Source organism: Elephantulus edwardii, unplaced genomic scaffold (genome assembly GCF_000299155.1).
Source record: "Elephantulus edwardii isolate Elephantulus edwardi_28Jun2011 unplaced genomic scaffold, EleEdw1.0 scaffold00082, whole genome shotgun sequence".
NCBI classification, from domain to species: Eukaryota; Metazoa; Chordata; class Mammalia; order Macroscelidea; family Macroscelididae; genus Elephantulus; species Elephantulus edwardii.
In genome coordinates this window covers 2,769,822-2,786,507 of record NW_006399832.1, presented here as the reverse complement: position 1 = coordinate 2,786,507, position 16,686 = coordinate 2,769,822, and the positions used below count along the sequence as shown (strand labels likewise).

Below are 16,686 nucleotides of genomic sequence, written 5' to 3'. Positions count from 1 at the left end.
ATAGCACATTCTCCTTGGCAGTACAATTCCTAATCACCAAGCTACCAGAACTCCCTAGTGAAGTCCTTTAGTAGTGTTTTAATGTATATTACTCTGTGTATATTGTTGTTATTATTGATTTCTTTCAATCAGCATGACTCATAGCGACCCTATGAACAAGAGGCCTGAAGCCCCTCTACAACTATAGACATTTATCAAAGTTAATAGAGTTTCCAGAGGCATGTTGTTTAGGAAGTGGATGCCACTCCTGCCATATGACATTATAGCAGAATGTGCCGAGAGCTGAAATTGGAGAATAAAAAGGGAAGAAATTGCTCTGCATTTCTCAAGCTGGAAGAGCTGAATAAATAAATTTAGGCCTTATGTCACAATGTTGAAAGATGTTATGGGCAATATATTGGATGATCCAGAAAGCATCAAAAGAAGATGGGGGGGAATACAAAGAAACGCTGTACGAGAAAGAACTGATGGACACTGAAGAATTTTAGGAAGTACCATTTGAACAAGAGCCAATGGTAATGAAAGAGAAAGTGGAAGCTGCTTTGAAGGCATTGGCATAAATAAAATAAGGCCCCAGGAATCGATGGGATACCAATTGTCTTTTTTCAATTAACAGATGCAGCCTTGGATGCACTCACTGGTGTATGTCAGGAAATTTGGAGGACGACTGTCTGACCAATGGATTGAAAGAGGTCCATATTTGTTCCTGTTCCCAAGAATGATGATCCAACTGAATGTCGAAATTATTGAACAATATCATTGATAGCTCATGCTAGCAAAATACTGAAGATCATTCAAAAATGGCTAGAACAGTACATACGGGATTGCCAGAAGTTTAAGTGGGATTTAGAAGAGACCATGGCACCAGGGAGAAGAATGGGAATCCCAGAATAATGAATTGTGCTCATAGGAATCCTATATAGACCAGGAGGCTGTTGTGCAAATGGAGCAGGGGAGCACTGCATGGTTTGGAATTGGGAAAGGAGTGCATCAGGGGTGTATTCTGTCTTCATATCTGTTCAATCTATATTTTGTTGTTGTTATGTGCCGTTGAGTCGTTTGCGACTCATAGCGACCCTATGTACAACAGCCCTAAACCGTGCTCTATCCTGTACCAATCTCATTGCCTCTGACACACCCATCCCAGTTACCCCAGTCACTGAATCAATACACCTCATAGAGGGTCTTCCCCTCCTGCACTGTCCCTCTACTCTACCCAGCATGATGTCCCTCTCTAAAGACCTGTCTCTCCTTACAACATGTCCAAAGTATGTCAGGCGAAGCCCCAGAATCCTTGCCTCCAAGGAGTAGCCTGGTTTAACCCTCTCTAGGATGAATCTGTGTGTTTTCTTGGCAGTCCATGGTACATTCAGTACTCTTTTCCAGCACCACAGCTCAAAGGTGTCAATTCTCCTTCTATCCTCCCTAGTCATTGTCCAACTCTCTGATGCATAACAAGTGATTGCAAAAGCCATGGCCTGTATCAGGTGCACCTTAGTCTCCAGAGAGACACCGTCGCTGTTCAATCTATATGCTGAGCAAATTATCCAAGAAGCTGGACTCTATGAAGAAGAATGTAGCATCAGGATTGGAGAGAAACTCATCAATATCCTGTGTTAGGCAGATGACAGAACATTGCTTGCTGAAAGTGAGGAGGGTTTGAAGCATTTGTTGCAGAAGATCAAGGAATGCAGCCTCAGTATGGATTGCATCTCAACATCAAGAAAACAAAGATTCTTACCACTGGACTTATAGGCAGTGCCATGATGAATGGAGAGGAGATTGAAACTGTCAACTGCTTCATATTGCTGGTATCCACAGTTAACACCTTTGGTATGAGCAGTCAGGAAATAAGGAGATGCATTGCAATGAGAAAATCTGCAGGTAGGGACTTTTCCAAATGATTGATGTCAGTTTGAGGATTAAGGTGCGTCTGATGCGGGGCATGGTTTTTCCGATGATTATCTATGCATCCAAGACCTGAGCAATGAATAAGGATGACGGAAAAAGAATTGATGCCTTTAAATTGTGGTGCTGGAGAAGAGCACTAAACATTCCATGGGCAGCCAAGAAAAACTAATAGATATATCTTGGAGAGGTTACAGCCAGAGTGCTCTTTGGAGGCAACAATGATGGCTTTGGACATATTGCTAGGAGGTGCCATTCCTTGGAGAAGAAAGGTTAAAAACCTTTCTAAAATATGAATCATTTAAGTGAAGTACTGAGAAGTAGGATTTAAAAAAACTCAAGACAATAGAGGAGTGTATTTGGATTAACCTTCATCATCTTTACATAGAAATTTATCTTCTTTTCTATTAAATGTTTTAAAATTAAAGGACAAAACTGGAATTTTAATTAAAAGTTCTTATTTATTCATCCAGTCAACAGGCATGTGCTGAAATCTTACTATATGTCAGATTCTGTGCTCAACAATAGAGCTAACATTCAACCAAGTCATAGTTCCTGCCTTCAAATAACTTATACTCTACCAAGGAAGTTTATAGCTTATTAATGTAAATTATCGTGAAAATTTTTAAGTATTCCTCCAATTATGAAATGCTTTCACTGAAACAAACACATATTAGTTTCATTTAAAGTGTACCTGTTAATTGTTTCATCATTTAAAATCTTTAAATCATTTTCCGTTTTGCCTGCTTTTTTCCCCTCATTCCATTACTTAGAAAAATTCTTTTCTTAGGTCACACAGTTGTTGTTTTTGTTCTTATTAGGTGATACTGAGTCAAGTACAACTCATAGTGACTCTATGAACAATAAATCTGAAACCAGTTCTGTCCTGGGCCATTCTTAAAATTCCTGACACACAAGAACCCATTGCAGCAGTCACCTTGTCAACCCACCTGGTTGAGGACCTTTCTCTCCTTTGCTGACACTCCACCCTTAGCAACATCATGTCTTTGATTATCTAATGAGTGAATAATCTCAGCTTTCTGGAACATTCTTTTCTGTCTATGCAAAAACATTTTATAATCTATCACCTTCTTAAATATAACACCATTGTAATTGAGAGTTGAGTCCATTTCAACTTTTAGCAACTATATAGGATAGAGTAGAAACATTGCATTGAGTTTCGAAGGCTCTGTTTATTACAGAAATAAAGTGCTAAATTTTTTCCTCCTGCAAGTTGCTGGTGGATTTGAACCATGGGCATTTTAGTTAGCAGCTAAGTGTTTTAATCACTGTTCCAACAAGGCTGTTGTTATGTGCCATCGAGTTGCCTGTGACTCATAGTGACCCTATGTACAACAGCCCTAAACTCCGCTCTGTCCTGTGCCAATCGCACTGTCTCTGACACTCCCATCCCAATTATCCCAGTCACTGAATCAATCCACCTCATAGAGGGCCTTCCTCTCCTGCGCTGTCCCTCCACCCTATGATGTCCCTCTCCAAGAACCTACCTGTCCCTCCTTACAACATGTCCAAAGTATGTTAGATGGAGCCTCAGAATCCTTGCCTCCAAGGAGCCACCCGGTTTAACCCTTTCCAGGACAAATCTGTTTGTTTTCCTAGCAGTCCATGGTATACTCTCAATACTCTTCTCCAGCACCACAGCTCAAAGGCATCAATTCTCCTTCTATCCTCCTTGGTCATTGTCCCACTCTCTGATGCATAACAAGTGATTGGGAAGGCCAAAGCCTGTATCAGACGCACCTTAGTCTCCAGAGAGACACCATTGCTCTTCAGTACTTTGGAGAGGTCCCTAACACCAGACTTTCCCATGGCAGTGCGCCTTTTAATTTCCTGGCTGCTGGTGCCAAGACTGTTGACTATGGAGCCAAGCATGGCTACTCTTTGTAAATCTACTTAACTGAAATAAATAAGAGAAAAGGAATCCTTTTTAACTCCCAAGAACATGACCTATCACAGATTTTAATAAATACTTTGCCAAAAAAATCCTGGCATAAGCCATTGTTGAAATATAAAGTAACTGTTGTTGTTAATGTGTCCTCAAGTTGGAACAGACCAATAGCGGACCCTCTAGCAGGTTTTCAGAGGTTGTAAATTGAACAAGCGGAAACTGCCAGTTCTTCTCCCTGGAGGCAGCTAGTGGCTTTGAACTTCTTGCTTTGGGGATTGCAGTGCAGCTTCTTACTTCTAGGCCACCAAAGCTCACTCTGTACTAACTAGTGAAAGATTAAATTTCGTTTCGCTTCGGGGGAGGGGTCTAATTATGGAACAATGAATAAAGATATTTTTTTAAAAACACATGAACTGGTGGATGGAGGGAGAGGGGTAAAAATGCAATGGTAAATTAATGAGAATCTAACTATTCTGTAAATTTTTGTTAAAAATCAGAATTAGATTAAATTCCAAGAAAGTAATGAGATTACTGTAGTAACTAGTAGGACACCTATAATGAAGCGTGTTTTGCAAAATACTAGCTTTTATCCAAAGCCATCAACTTCAGAGCTAAGCATGAGTTCTTTCAGCATTGCTTTTTCATAAATCATATTGTTTAAAAAATATTTTCAAAAATTTTCCTATACTTTCTGTGTAAAAATATACTGTTTCTAAGATAAAAACTTGTTGAATTACATTATTTACCTCTATATTTAATATTTTCTTCTTAAAGTTCATTTTTTATCCTAAAGCACGGACTATTTTAACATTTGTACAATGTGGAAGAGATGTTAATGGCATTTGAAGTAATATTTTTGTTCAAAAGTTACATTTCATATAATGATTCAGAAGGTCCTCTCCTTTGGAAAGCTAAGCAGAGAAACATATTTGAACATTAAAGCCTGCTTTGTAAGTTTGAAATAACAGCATTCAATAAATGAACTGTTTGTTATTTTATAGGAGAAAAGGAAAAAAACAACACAAGAAAGAAATCCTGTTACCAATGATATTTCACTTCTGGATCTAGACGATTGTAAGTATTACACTTAAGGAGAATATTTTTCATTTTTGTAGTATATATAAATGTATTTAAATCTCATTTTCTTTATCTCAAAGTATCAATAGCTCTGCAAAAATTTATAAAAAAACAAGGTAAGAAAATTTTAGAAATCTGTCATACTAATATCTTTGCCTTTCCCTTGTTCAGCATCAGTTTTATATCTTATTAATCAAATAAATGTAGATGTTCAAGTAGAAGTGTGCTGAATTTATTTTTAAGATCCCTTCCTTAGCTATTTAAAATGGATATATTTTACTGCTTTTCTATTGATTAGGGGAATTGACACATGCAATTAAGGGAAGTAGGGAATTGAGATAGGAAATGAAAATGTAAGAGACACCACCACCACCGTATACTTGCCCCACTTTCGGTAGGAATGAAAATTAGTACAAAACCAGTTTGACTGTAGTTGCCAACATTTTTAAATTTTGCAAATATTTAAGTCTGTAAAGATGGGTATTTGCTAAGTCATCATATTTTGTGTGAGAGATAGATAGTATCTAACTTCATTGCTAGGTACATTTTGCAGTACAGGAAGGATAATAGCATAGAATATTTGGTGAATATTAAACTATTTTAATTTTTCTATATTGGAGTAACTTAACATTCCTTTGGATATCTCCATGTTTTATAGAACTATCCTTTTTTTTCTGGCTTGTCTCAAAAATGATGCCAAGTACTTAGTAGGAGAAGACTAAAATACATAATAAAGATCTTTAATAAAGAGAAATGTAAAATAAATGGGAGTCAAGTATGGATTCTCTTTTCACTAATTGGCAGAGATTTTAAAATCTGGTATTATCAAGTCTTGCTAATGTTTGTAAATTAAATACAGTACGTATGCTTTCCTGTACATATATGCAGCCTTTTTTTACATCTTTTTAGAAATGTTGTTACTGGGTACCATCGAATCAGAACCTACTCATGTCTGACCCTCCAGCAGGTTTTCTCCTGCAGGGTAGCTGGTGTATTCAAGCTGCCTGCCTCTGCAATAGCAGTGAAACTCGTTAACATTAAGCCACCATATACTATTTTCTAAGAATTTGTTCTACAGATAAACTAACACAATTAGATCCTATTTCTTCATTGGAACGGAATTTAATTTTTCACTTAAGTATATATTCCTTTGATAAGTTTCTCAGGAATTCCAGAAGTCTCTGGAATAAAATATTAAAAATGGCTAGCTCCAGACCTTTTGGCATATAGAAGTAAAACTGGGAACCCAACCTCACTGCTCTCAACTGCTTCGGTTAATGACTATGCTCCATCAGGTTTCTGAGGCTGTAATACTTACAGAGCGAGAATGCCTCATCTTTCTACCTCTGAGTGGCAGGTGGATTTAACCTCTGACCTTTTGATTATCAGCCCAATCTGTAACACTCAACACCTAAACTGGGAACAGGAAAGGGAATAAATCTTTCATTTTGTATTGTCTAACTTTCTGTATCGTTTGACTTTTTTATATATGTATCTATTATCTCTTTAACTGTGGATTTCCTGAAGCTAAGGAAAACCAAAACCTTTGAAAAGAGGAATTTTAATGGTTGAATGGTTTTTCAAAGCATGACTTTTATAGAAACAAATTTCCTCCGAACTATTTTGTTTTCAAGAATCTAAAGGTCAGACCTTTTTAATATTAAGGCAAATTCTGTCTTAATTTACATAATGATAATAGAGGTTAGTCATTCTCTTCCAGAGACTAAAATCCAGTTAAAGACATAGATACATGAACAAGTAACTGTTCTGTTATAGGTCCAGTGGTAGGACAAAATATGATTAAGAACAAAGGCAGAGATGGAAATGCCAAGGGTGACACAAGCCTTGAACAAGTGTGATCTAAGTTTAGAAATAAAAGCTAAAAAAATAAAATAAAATAAAAGCTAAAAGAATGGGAGAATCGTGTTGATAGTCTGGGAGAATAGTGTTGATAGTTTCTTGAAATACTAATGTCAGTTAATGCTGTTTATGATACATGTTAAGACTTAGTTTAGCTTTGGAAGAGAGGCAGATGTAACCCTTAAGTTTTACTTAAAAGGAACGTTGTAGTTTGTAAATTACACAGTTGATCTATTTCTTCATTCAGAAAACATTATTGACAACTTGTTAGATAATTTAGATCATCTTGTTATGTAGTAGAGATTATAAATAAATGCAATATTTTATTTACCCAAGGAACTAAAAATATAGCAGTAGAAACAGATAATTCAATTACTGCCATATGATAATTGATACAATAAAATATATGTACAGAATGCTGTTAGATAGTGGCATACCTGTTCCACCTGCATCAAAGATTATAGTTTTCCATAAGACTTACATCTTAACACAAAGGAGACAAAAACCATCACAAGGGGACCAATAAGCAACATCATGATGAATAAAGGTTAAAGTTGTCAAGCATTTTGTTTTACTTGGATCCACGATCAGCGAAAGCAATCGTTAAAAAAAAAAAATCAAAACACGTATTGGGCAAAATAACTGCAAAAGACTTAATTCTTAAAGAGCAAAGATATTACTATGAGGCCTGAGGTGCACCTGATCCAAGCCATGGTATTTTTCATTGACTCATATGCATTTAACATCCCTTGGTACCAGCAGTCAGGAAATAAGGCAACCCACTGCACTAGGAAAATTTGCAGTTAAGGACCTCTCCAAATTATTGAGGAGTAATAATGTTAGATTGAGGACTAAGGGGCATCTGATTCAGGCCATAGTCTTCCTGATTACTTGCTGTGCATCTGAAAGCTGGACAGTGAATAAGGATGACAGGAAAAGAATTGACGCCTTTGAGCTGTGTTGTTGGAGAAGAGCACTGAACATCCCAGGAGTGGCCAAGAGAACAGCTGTGTCTTGGAGAGGGTACAGCCAAAGGGCTCTTTGGAGGCAAGAGTGATGAGGCTTTGCCTCACATACTTTAGACATGTTGCTAACAGGTGCTATTTAAGGACATGATTCTGGGAAGGGTGGAGAATTGGCAAAGTAGGGGAAGAACCTCAACCAGGTAGATTAACACAGGGGCTGTTGCAATGGGCTCTTGTGTGTCGAGAAGTGTGAGGATGGCACAGAATAGAACAGGATGCAGAGTTTTTTTTGTTCATAGGGTTTCTGTAAGTCATACTTGACTTGATGGCACCTAAAAACAACATATAATAGTGAAAGCTGAGCTGTGAATAAAGAAGAATGAACAAGATTTGATACCTTTTAATAATTTTGTTGGCAGAAAATGAGAACAAATCCAGTTTTAGTAAAGTGCAGCAGCAAGAATACTCTTTAGAAATGAGAAGGCGAGACTTTGTCTCACATACTTTGTGCATGTATCAGGAGAAGTCAGTCCTTTGAGAAGGATATCAGACTTGGTAGAGAGTTAGTGAAAAAGAGAACAACCCTCAATAAAGTGAGTTAACAACAATGGTTTAACAGGGGCTCAAAACAGCTGTGATTGTAAGGCTGGCTTAGGATTGGTCAGTCTTTCATTGTAACCTCTTTGATTGCCCCTAGTGAGATCTACAATATTACATTTAATTATGATGGAGATAATGGCACAGAAGCAAATAATTTCATTTAGCAGGTTAATTACTGATTAAACCATACTATATTAAGGATTTTGCTTTTTCTTTTGTAAACATTAAAGTAGAACTTTGGTCAGAAAAACTATCATCTAAATAAAAATTATACTTCAGTAAAGAAATTCAGCAACTTGTAGCTGACCCACCAGGTTTTCAGAAACAGTAAATTGCATGGGAAGAGATTGTCCATCCTCCTTCAGCAGACCTGCTGGTGGACTGGAACTGCATGCCTTTGGGGTTGCAGCAAACCTCTTACAACTAGGCCACCAGGTTTCTGTCTCCAATAAAAAAATCAGAAGTATTTTGTATTAAGTTTTAGAAACATAAACAAAGTAAAGTGATTTTATAATCCAAGCATTCTAGGTTAATGTTCTAATGTGTCAGTTCAGTTTCTTTTTATATGCAAATCTTTCCCCACTTCTCCCACAAAATTGAGTCATAAAGAGATAGAATTTTATCACTTGCTTCTTTCTCTTTCTGTCATGCATAGTCTTTTCCATCATTATTCTGCTATAACAGAAATACCACAAATGGAGACTGTTACCAAATGTAGTCTTTATTCCTTTTCCTTACTCACTCACAAAAATAGACAATAAATAAGGAATAATGAAGAAGAATTGATGCCTTTAAATTATAATATTGGCGAACAATATTGAATATATCATGGCCTACCAGAAGAACAAACAAATTCATCTTGGAAGATGTAGGTGCAGCGGGATACTTTTTGGAAATGAATATGTCACCTGCTTTGAGAATGTTATCAGGAAGGACTAGTCCATAGAGAAGGACGTCATGGTTGGTATGGAGTGGGCAAAAGGAATGACCATCAGCAAGGAAGAGCGACATAGTAGTGCAACAGTGGACTCAAAAATAGCAATGTTACCACAATCCCAGAGGCGCACGGTTCGAATCCACCAGATGCTCTGCTGGGGAAGGAGGAATAATCTTCTCCTGTACCAGTCACATCTGATTTGACGGTACACTCACACAAAAATAATAAAATAAAATAAAATAGCAATGTTGTGAAATGGCACAAGACCATGCATTATTTTGTAATTAGATTATGTATTACTAATAATTATGTATTGTTTGGTAATACTACAAGAAGGAGTCTTGGTGGCACAGTGATTAAGCACTCAACTGGAAATTGAAAGGTCAGTAGTTTAAACCCAGTTGCCAATTTCTGGAAGAAAAAGACCTGGTGATATGCTGCTGTTGTTGTTATTGTTGATTGCCTTTGAGTCGAGTATGTCTCATAGTGACTCTATGAACAAAAGGCCTGAAGCCCTTCCACAATTGTCGACATTTATCAGATTTCATAGAGTTTCCAGAGGCAAGTTTTTAGGAAGTGGATGCCACTCCTGCTTCTAAACTTGTCATAGAATGTTACTGGTTGAGTTGCCTGTGATGCTCAGTGACCCTGTGTACAACAGTTCTGAACCCTTCCCTGCCCTAAGCCATTCTCACGAATTCTGACACACCAACCCCCATTGCCCCAGTTACTGTATCAATTAATCCCATCCAGGGTCTCCCTCTTTCCCACTGTCCGTCCACCCTTCCAAGCATGAGGACCGATCTCTCCTGGCCACGTGCCCAAAGTAAATGAGGCAGAGCTTCAGAATCCTAGTCTCCAAGGAGAGACTTGGTTTCAGCCTCTCCAAGAAAGACCTTTGTTTTCTTGGCACTCCATGGTATGTTCAAGACTTCTCTAGCACTACAGTTCGAAGGCATCTGTTCTTTTTGTGTCATCCTTAGTCATTGTCCAGCTTTCTGAAGCATAACAAGTAATTGAGAAAACCATGGCCTGCATTAGGCATACCTTTGAATCTAGACTGACATCATTGCTCTTTAGCACTCTGGAGAGGTCCATGACAGCAAATTTTCCAAATACAATTCATCTTTGGATTTACTGACTGCTGGTGTTAAGAGTGTTGATTGTGGATCTGAGCACGGTAATTGCTAATAATTTCAATGTCTTCTCCATCTATTAAGGTGCTGCTAATTGGCCCAGTGGTGAGAATCTTTGTCTTCTTGATGTTGGGCTTCAATCCATATTGACTGTAAAGCCTAGAAAACCTTACAGGATAGTTCTTATCTCTCATAGGGTTGTGTGAGTTAGAATGAGCTCTGTGGCATAAAACAACATCATTACACAAGATGTTTATTTCCTTATAAAGATTTGCCATTATGTTTTGAAAGCTGAGACTAATAACTGCCATGACTTGATAATAACTTGACTAAATCAAGATGTTAAATAGAATTGTCATACATTTATTAATCAAAGTAATTTAATTAGATTTACTAACAAAATAAAAATGTTGCTTTTAATGATTTATATTACATTTTCATGCACATTTGCTAATTTGAGCCTTTTCTTGCAGTTCACCCAGTCTCCACTCCAGTTGCATTTCCCACCCCTGCTCTTACTCCAAGCTTGATAGCGGATCTTGAAGGTCTAAACTTGTCAGCTTCTTCACAAGTCATCAGTGTAAGTTTCAAAGTTCATTAGCTCAGTTTTCAAATGATGCCTTTGCACATTTTCCAATTTAATTGCAAGTAATTGAAATAGGTAGGTAGTCTTGAACAGTTCCTCCTGTAACCAGTCTTACTCATATTTGATCTTTTAGGGTTTTTTTTTTCTTTCTATTTTATCCTGATTTACTTACAAAGTTCATATATATTGTTTTTCACATGGGATATTTCCCTTTCCTTTACCCACCCCTCCTTCTACCCATCAAGTTGTGTGATCCTTAGATTAACCTCTCGCACCCACCCATATCCACTACTCTGGTCCCTCTCCCCCTCCTTAGATCCTCATACTCACTCTACTGAGTTCACTCAGAATAATGCTTTTCAGTCCCTCCCAAGTTAGGTAATAATTTGCAAAATCATTGGTCCTACACTTTGTCAATCCATTCAATGGTGGTGGGACTTTTGGGCTGTTTCCATGCTCCTGACGTAGTGAATCACGCTGTTATGATCTTTTCATTTTGTAGTCTTAACACTTGCTATCTCATTAAATCTTTATTTTCCAACTTATTTAATTATTGTGTGTTTCCTTTTCTTTGATACTGCCTGCCATTTTTCTGACACATAAAAGATCTGACTGTCCATTGTGTTTTCAGAAGCTGTAAATCTTGTGGGAAGAGATTGCCCATCTTTGTCTGTATAATAGCTAATAGATTCAAAACACCCACCACTGGGCTGGTGGTGCCTATAGGTTACCAGGGCTTCTACTTTCATTCCCATAGTCATTCTATTACTACCTCATTGTTTTTTCACTATGTTGTATTGTTGTTAGTTGTTTTTGAGTCAACTACAACTCTTAGTGATCCTATGAACAGTAGACCTGAGCCTTCCTTTAGCCTACTAAAATTCATGACTGTTCTCATTTTAAAGTCCAAGATTATATGTCTCTGAGTTATCTTCATATAATAATGTATGCACCTTTATCCAAAGTATTCTCAAGTCAGTTTTCAACTACATGTACATTTCTCAATAGGACTCCTGGGGTGTAATCTTTAAGAGAGAAGATCTCTAAGTCTTTCTCTCCTAGAGCAAGTCCTTTAAGAAATTACTTTATTTACTGACTGTCACTTGGAGCATAACAGACTGCCTATCATAAAATAATGCTGAAACTATCAGTTTATCATGGTGCCTCAAACTACACTGTCCTGTGTTAGCATATATCCACTAACCTTTCTTTCTGAGTCAAGTGTGCTCCCCAGCATGTATAATCTGTGTCCCTGACTTCCTATTAATAGTCAGAAACTTGATAAACTAAGAGAATAGTGTTGATGAGAGTTCTTGTAGCTTGACTAGGGTTGAGATAGCAAAGGGTTCCTGGAACTAAAGGTGGTTTATAATTGGTCATCTGAGCTGCTGAGAGAGGCTAGAGCTTCTTGTACCAAAAATCAGAAAGAGGAATGGCCAGGTTTTTGATGGTGTTTTGTTTCTTTGTAATTGGAGTGTTCTAATGTTAATTTTTCATTCAGTTGTTCATAGTATTTTGTTTTATAGCATTAATTACAGTAACTATAATATACTTTCACTTTTCTTGTTTTCTCCCTGTAATTATTATTTCCATAAATCTATGTCCTACCCCTTCCTCTGTTCAAAGCATTATCCCTGGGCAAGAGCTGCTTTGATCTTATATGGTTAGTTGTTTTAAGGAGTGTGTATTATTGGTTCCCTCATAGGGTTATCTCTTACTTAGCTGAAAGTTGAACCATGGGGGTTAATTTTGTTCTAGGTTTGAAAGATGACTAAGAGCCAGTTTTCCAGCAGTGTCTTATCAAACCAGCATGTGTAACCTTCTTCATACTTTTGAATTTTGTTCAACATTTCCTATCTGTTCTATCCTCCTTCTTCTAGTGTAACCCCTGTGAGAGTGGTCAGCAGTTATCACAAGGCACCATCTAGTTCTTCTGGTCTCAGGGTCATGGAAGTTGAGTTGGGTACATACACTTTGTTCTAGAAAATGATAAACTTGTAGTTTTATTTTTTTTTCCCCAAGAAAAGGTTTTAAGACTCAGATGCTACTCACTGAAGTATGATGTAGAACATTGTGGACTGTGTTAAACCACTTGGCCCTTGATGTTCCCAAAACTGTGGTTCCAAGGCCTGAAACCAGCAACTCATTGCCTCAGGGTATAGTACTTTTTGACTGTCTGTATCTGTTCACCTTTACTCATTTTTACTTGCCCCCCCTTTTTTCTTCACTAGAATGGATGTCTGCTATGTATCTTTCTTTATCTGTCCATATAAGTGTTTTGATAAAATTGTGTTGTTTTGTCACTGATTTATTTCACTCAATATAATGTCCTCTTGATTTGTCAGTAGTATGCAGTATTGTATAAACTCTTTATTGGTGGTTTGTTGTTTGTTTTGGGGGTTTTTTGTGTGTGTTTTTTTGTTTGTTTGTTTGTTTTTTAGTGCTGCCTAATACTCCATTGTGTAAATATAGCTTTGTTTCTTTAACTATTTACCTGTTGTTGGACACTGGGAAGTTTTTCCATGTCTTTGCTGTTGGTAGATAATGCTATGATGAACATGGGTGTCTATAGGTTTGTATTACAGTTATTGTTTCTTTAGAATATGTACCTAGTAGTGAGATTGCGGAATCAAATGGTATTTATATTTCCAATTTTTTTAAAGACATGCCGTACTGTTTTCCACAGTGGTTGTACCATATTTTACAATTTTTTTCCATATTTTACATTTTTACTGATAATGCATGAGATTCCATCTCTCCACATTCTGACCAGCTTTGTTTCTGTTATTGGTCTGTACTGTTGCTGCTGGGATGAGATGATATATTGTTGTTTTGATTTGTATCTGTCCAGTGACTAATGATCTTGAACATTTCTTCATGTCTTTAAAGGTTGGGCATTTGAGTGTCTTCTTTGGTGAAGAACCTTTTTATGTGCTTGCCCATTTTTTAATTGGATTATTTGTCTTTTTTAGGCTTTGGTGGTTTTTGTAAATTTTAGATATTAATCCCTTGTCAAATAGTTCATTGCCACATACTGTTTTGATACATATAGGGATTTATTTTATATACTATTACAAAAAATTCTCCCTTCAGAGCTGATGCATTGTCAAGTTCATGCAATGGAATGGCAAAAAAGTATTCCATATATTACGATTTACTTTGATCAGATTGCATAGGAAGTACAGATGAAAACTGTTAAATTTATAATGTTCATTTAAGAATAGAGTTAGATTCTCTCTTACTCAGAAATGAGTAAGAATGCTTAAGTGTTTTAGTTTACTTTTCTTATTCTAAAAGGAAAATGTTTGTTGAAACGGGGTATTGATGTCATTATATACCATCTAGTTGGCCATGATTCATAACAGCCCTGTGAACAGGCCTGAACCCTGTTCTTCCCCGCACCATGCTCATGATCTTTGATATTCTTAATCTAATTGTTATTCACTGTTGAGAAACGGTGAGGCTAAGCAGTTAAATCTTGTGCTTCATTCAGTAATAAATATGTACTAAGTGTTTTGGTGAGCTCTAAAGAGAAAGTCAAAACTCAGATCATTGCTGTTGAGTTGGAACTAACTCATAGCTGACTCTCCAGTGGGTTTTCAGAGGCTCTAAATCACATAACAGATTTCCTTTCTTTCTACCTCAGAATAACTGGTGGATTTGAACCTCCTAACTTTGGATTAGCAACACATATCCTTACCCCCTAGGTCACCAGAGCTGCCTACTGAGAAAGTAGCATATCAAAATTTACAGCCTGAGAACTAAATGGAGCCTTGTCTTAAGTTGGGATCCATTTGATTACAGTGGATTTGGGTTTGCTTTGATTATGTAACTTTGTGGTGGTTCAATGCTAGAGAATTCTCGTCATCTTTGTGAGAAATTTTGACTTGATTTCACACTTCATGCACTGCCACAGCTCATCTGTCATTGGAAACTTACATGTTGCCATGATGTGAAACAGGTTTTCACAGAATTCCAAGACTAACAACCACTAGAAGGAAAAGTCAAATAATCTATTTCTGAAAATCAGCTGTGAAAACCCATGGTCACATTTTCCCATCTATAATTGATCATGATGCATTGTTGCACAAGACGAGGCAAAATTTTGTTCAGTTGTTCTTGAAGTCCCTGTAAGTTGACAATAAACTGGGAGTCAACCAACAAGGACTATATAATATTTTGGAATCTCTGAAAATACGGAAGCTTTCAGAGAACTCTAGTGACCTAGCAGATAGGAAGTTCTGCTGCTAACCTAAATGTGGCCCCTCTCTCTCTGGCAGTTCAAATCTACCAGCAGCTCCATGGAAGAAAGATGAACACTCTCTTCTTGTACAATTCACAACCTCAAAAACCCAATAGAGGGTCAAAATCCAGCATGGTACTCTTAATTGACTAGGAAAGACAGAGCAGGGAAACACTGCATGGTTCAAAATCAGGAAGGTAGTGCATCTGGGATGCGTCCTGTTCCCATACCTTAACAGTCTGTATGCAGAACAGCTCATTCAGGAGCCTGGGCTTTATGAGGCCTTTTGCAGGACATTGACCCAATGTAGTATGTTATTTGATTCTTGACTGCTGCTACAATGGATGTTGATTATAGAGCCAAGTTTAGTCTATTATAGACTGAATTGTCTCCTAAAATACGTATTGAAAATTCTAACTATTATGCCTGTGATTATAATTCCATTTTAAGAATGAGCTGTGTTTGTTGTGCTATACAGGACTGGAGTGAATTGTCTTAAATAAATCTCTAAAAAACAAAAAGAACAGAGTAAGGAAGCAGAGATAAAAAAAGAAAAAGTCCAAGTCACAGACAGAACAGCAATGAACAGCTTAGAGACAAAAACTTTCCTCTAAGCTGAAGTGGGAGAAAGCCGTCACTTAAGAATCATTACCTTGAATTCAGACATACAACCTCCTAAATTGTGTGAACATAGATTTCTGCTTGTTGAGGCCACCCACCTGAAGAATTTGTTATAGCAGCACTAAACAATTAAGACAGTCTGAAAATATTAAGACAGTCTGAAAATATTAAGACTTTTCTTTGAAATGACAGTAACAGTAAGCATGTTTAACATCTATAATATAAAATTAGTATTAAATGGAAGAAGTTAAAACAAATAGTGAGTTTTTCATTATAAAAATTATTTACTGTGAAAAAGAACTGATCCTTGAGTTCACTGGAAATATTTGGGTAATTTAAAAGTATAAAATCTCTTCCTATTTTTCCAAAAACAAAAATTAAGTAATGACTGGAATAAATGGAAAATAATCTGGAGACTAAGAAGTTATCATATAAACTAACAAATGTTTCATCTAAATGTTCTTCCTATTCAAACCACCCCAAAATAACTAGTTTCACTGCTTTACAACTCTACCTTAAGTCAGACTCACAGAACAATAGTTAGAAGATATGGAGCTCAACCCTAAACTACATGGCTCTGGAAACTATAAACTGTGATAACTGTTGATAGTTAAAGGCTTCAAGCCTTTTGTTCATAGGGTCACTATGAGTCATGCTCATCTCGAAGACAATGAACAACACAACAACAACAACCTTGATAACATCCTTTAAGAGCTAAGAAAATAAATCCCTTATTCGGCTAACTATCTTATTGTTCTCTGTTGATGTGCTGTTCCAGTCATTTTTGGATAATCTTCAGTAAAATCTTGCTTGCATGTGAAATCAGTGAAATTGTTCTGTAGTT

The 16,686-nt window shown here is 36.8% G+C and overlaps 1 protein-coding gene across 1 annotated transcript in view; it reads left to right on the top strand.

Annotated features, from left to right (window-relative positions):
- Positions 1–16,686, top strand: part of AP3B1 (adaptor-related protein complex 3, beta 1 subunit) — a 358,199-nt gene that overhangs the window by 258,126 nt on the left and 83,387 nt on the right. Inside the window, exons 23-24 of the mRNA XM_006889841.1 lie at positions 4,819–4,891; positions 10,866–10,972. Of these exons, the coding sequence (XP_006889903.1) occupies positions 4,819–4,891; positions 10,866–10,972 (180 nt within the window). The remainder of the gene's footprint in view (positions 1–4,818; positions 4,892–10,865; positions 10,973–16,686) is intronic.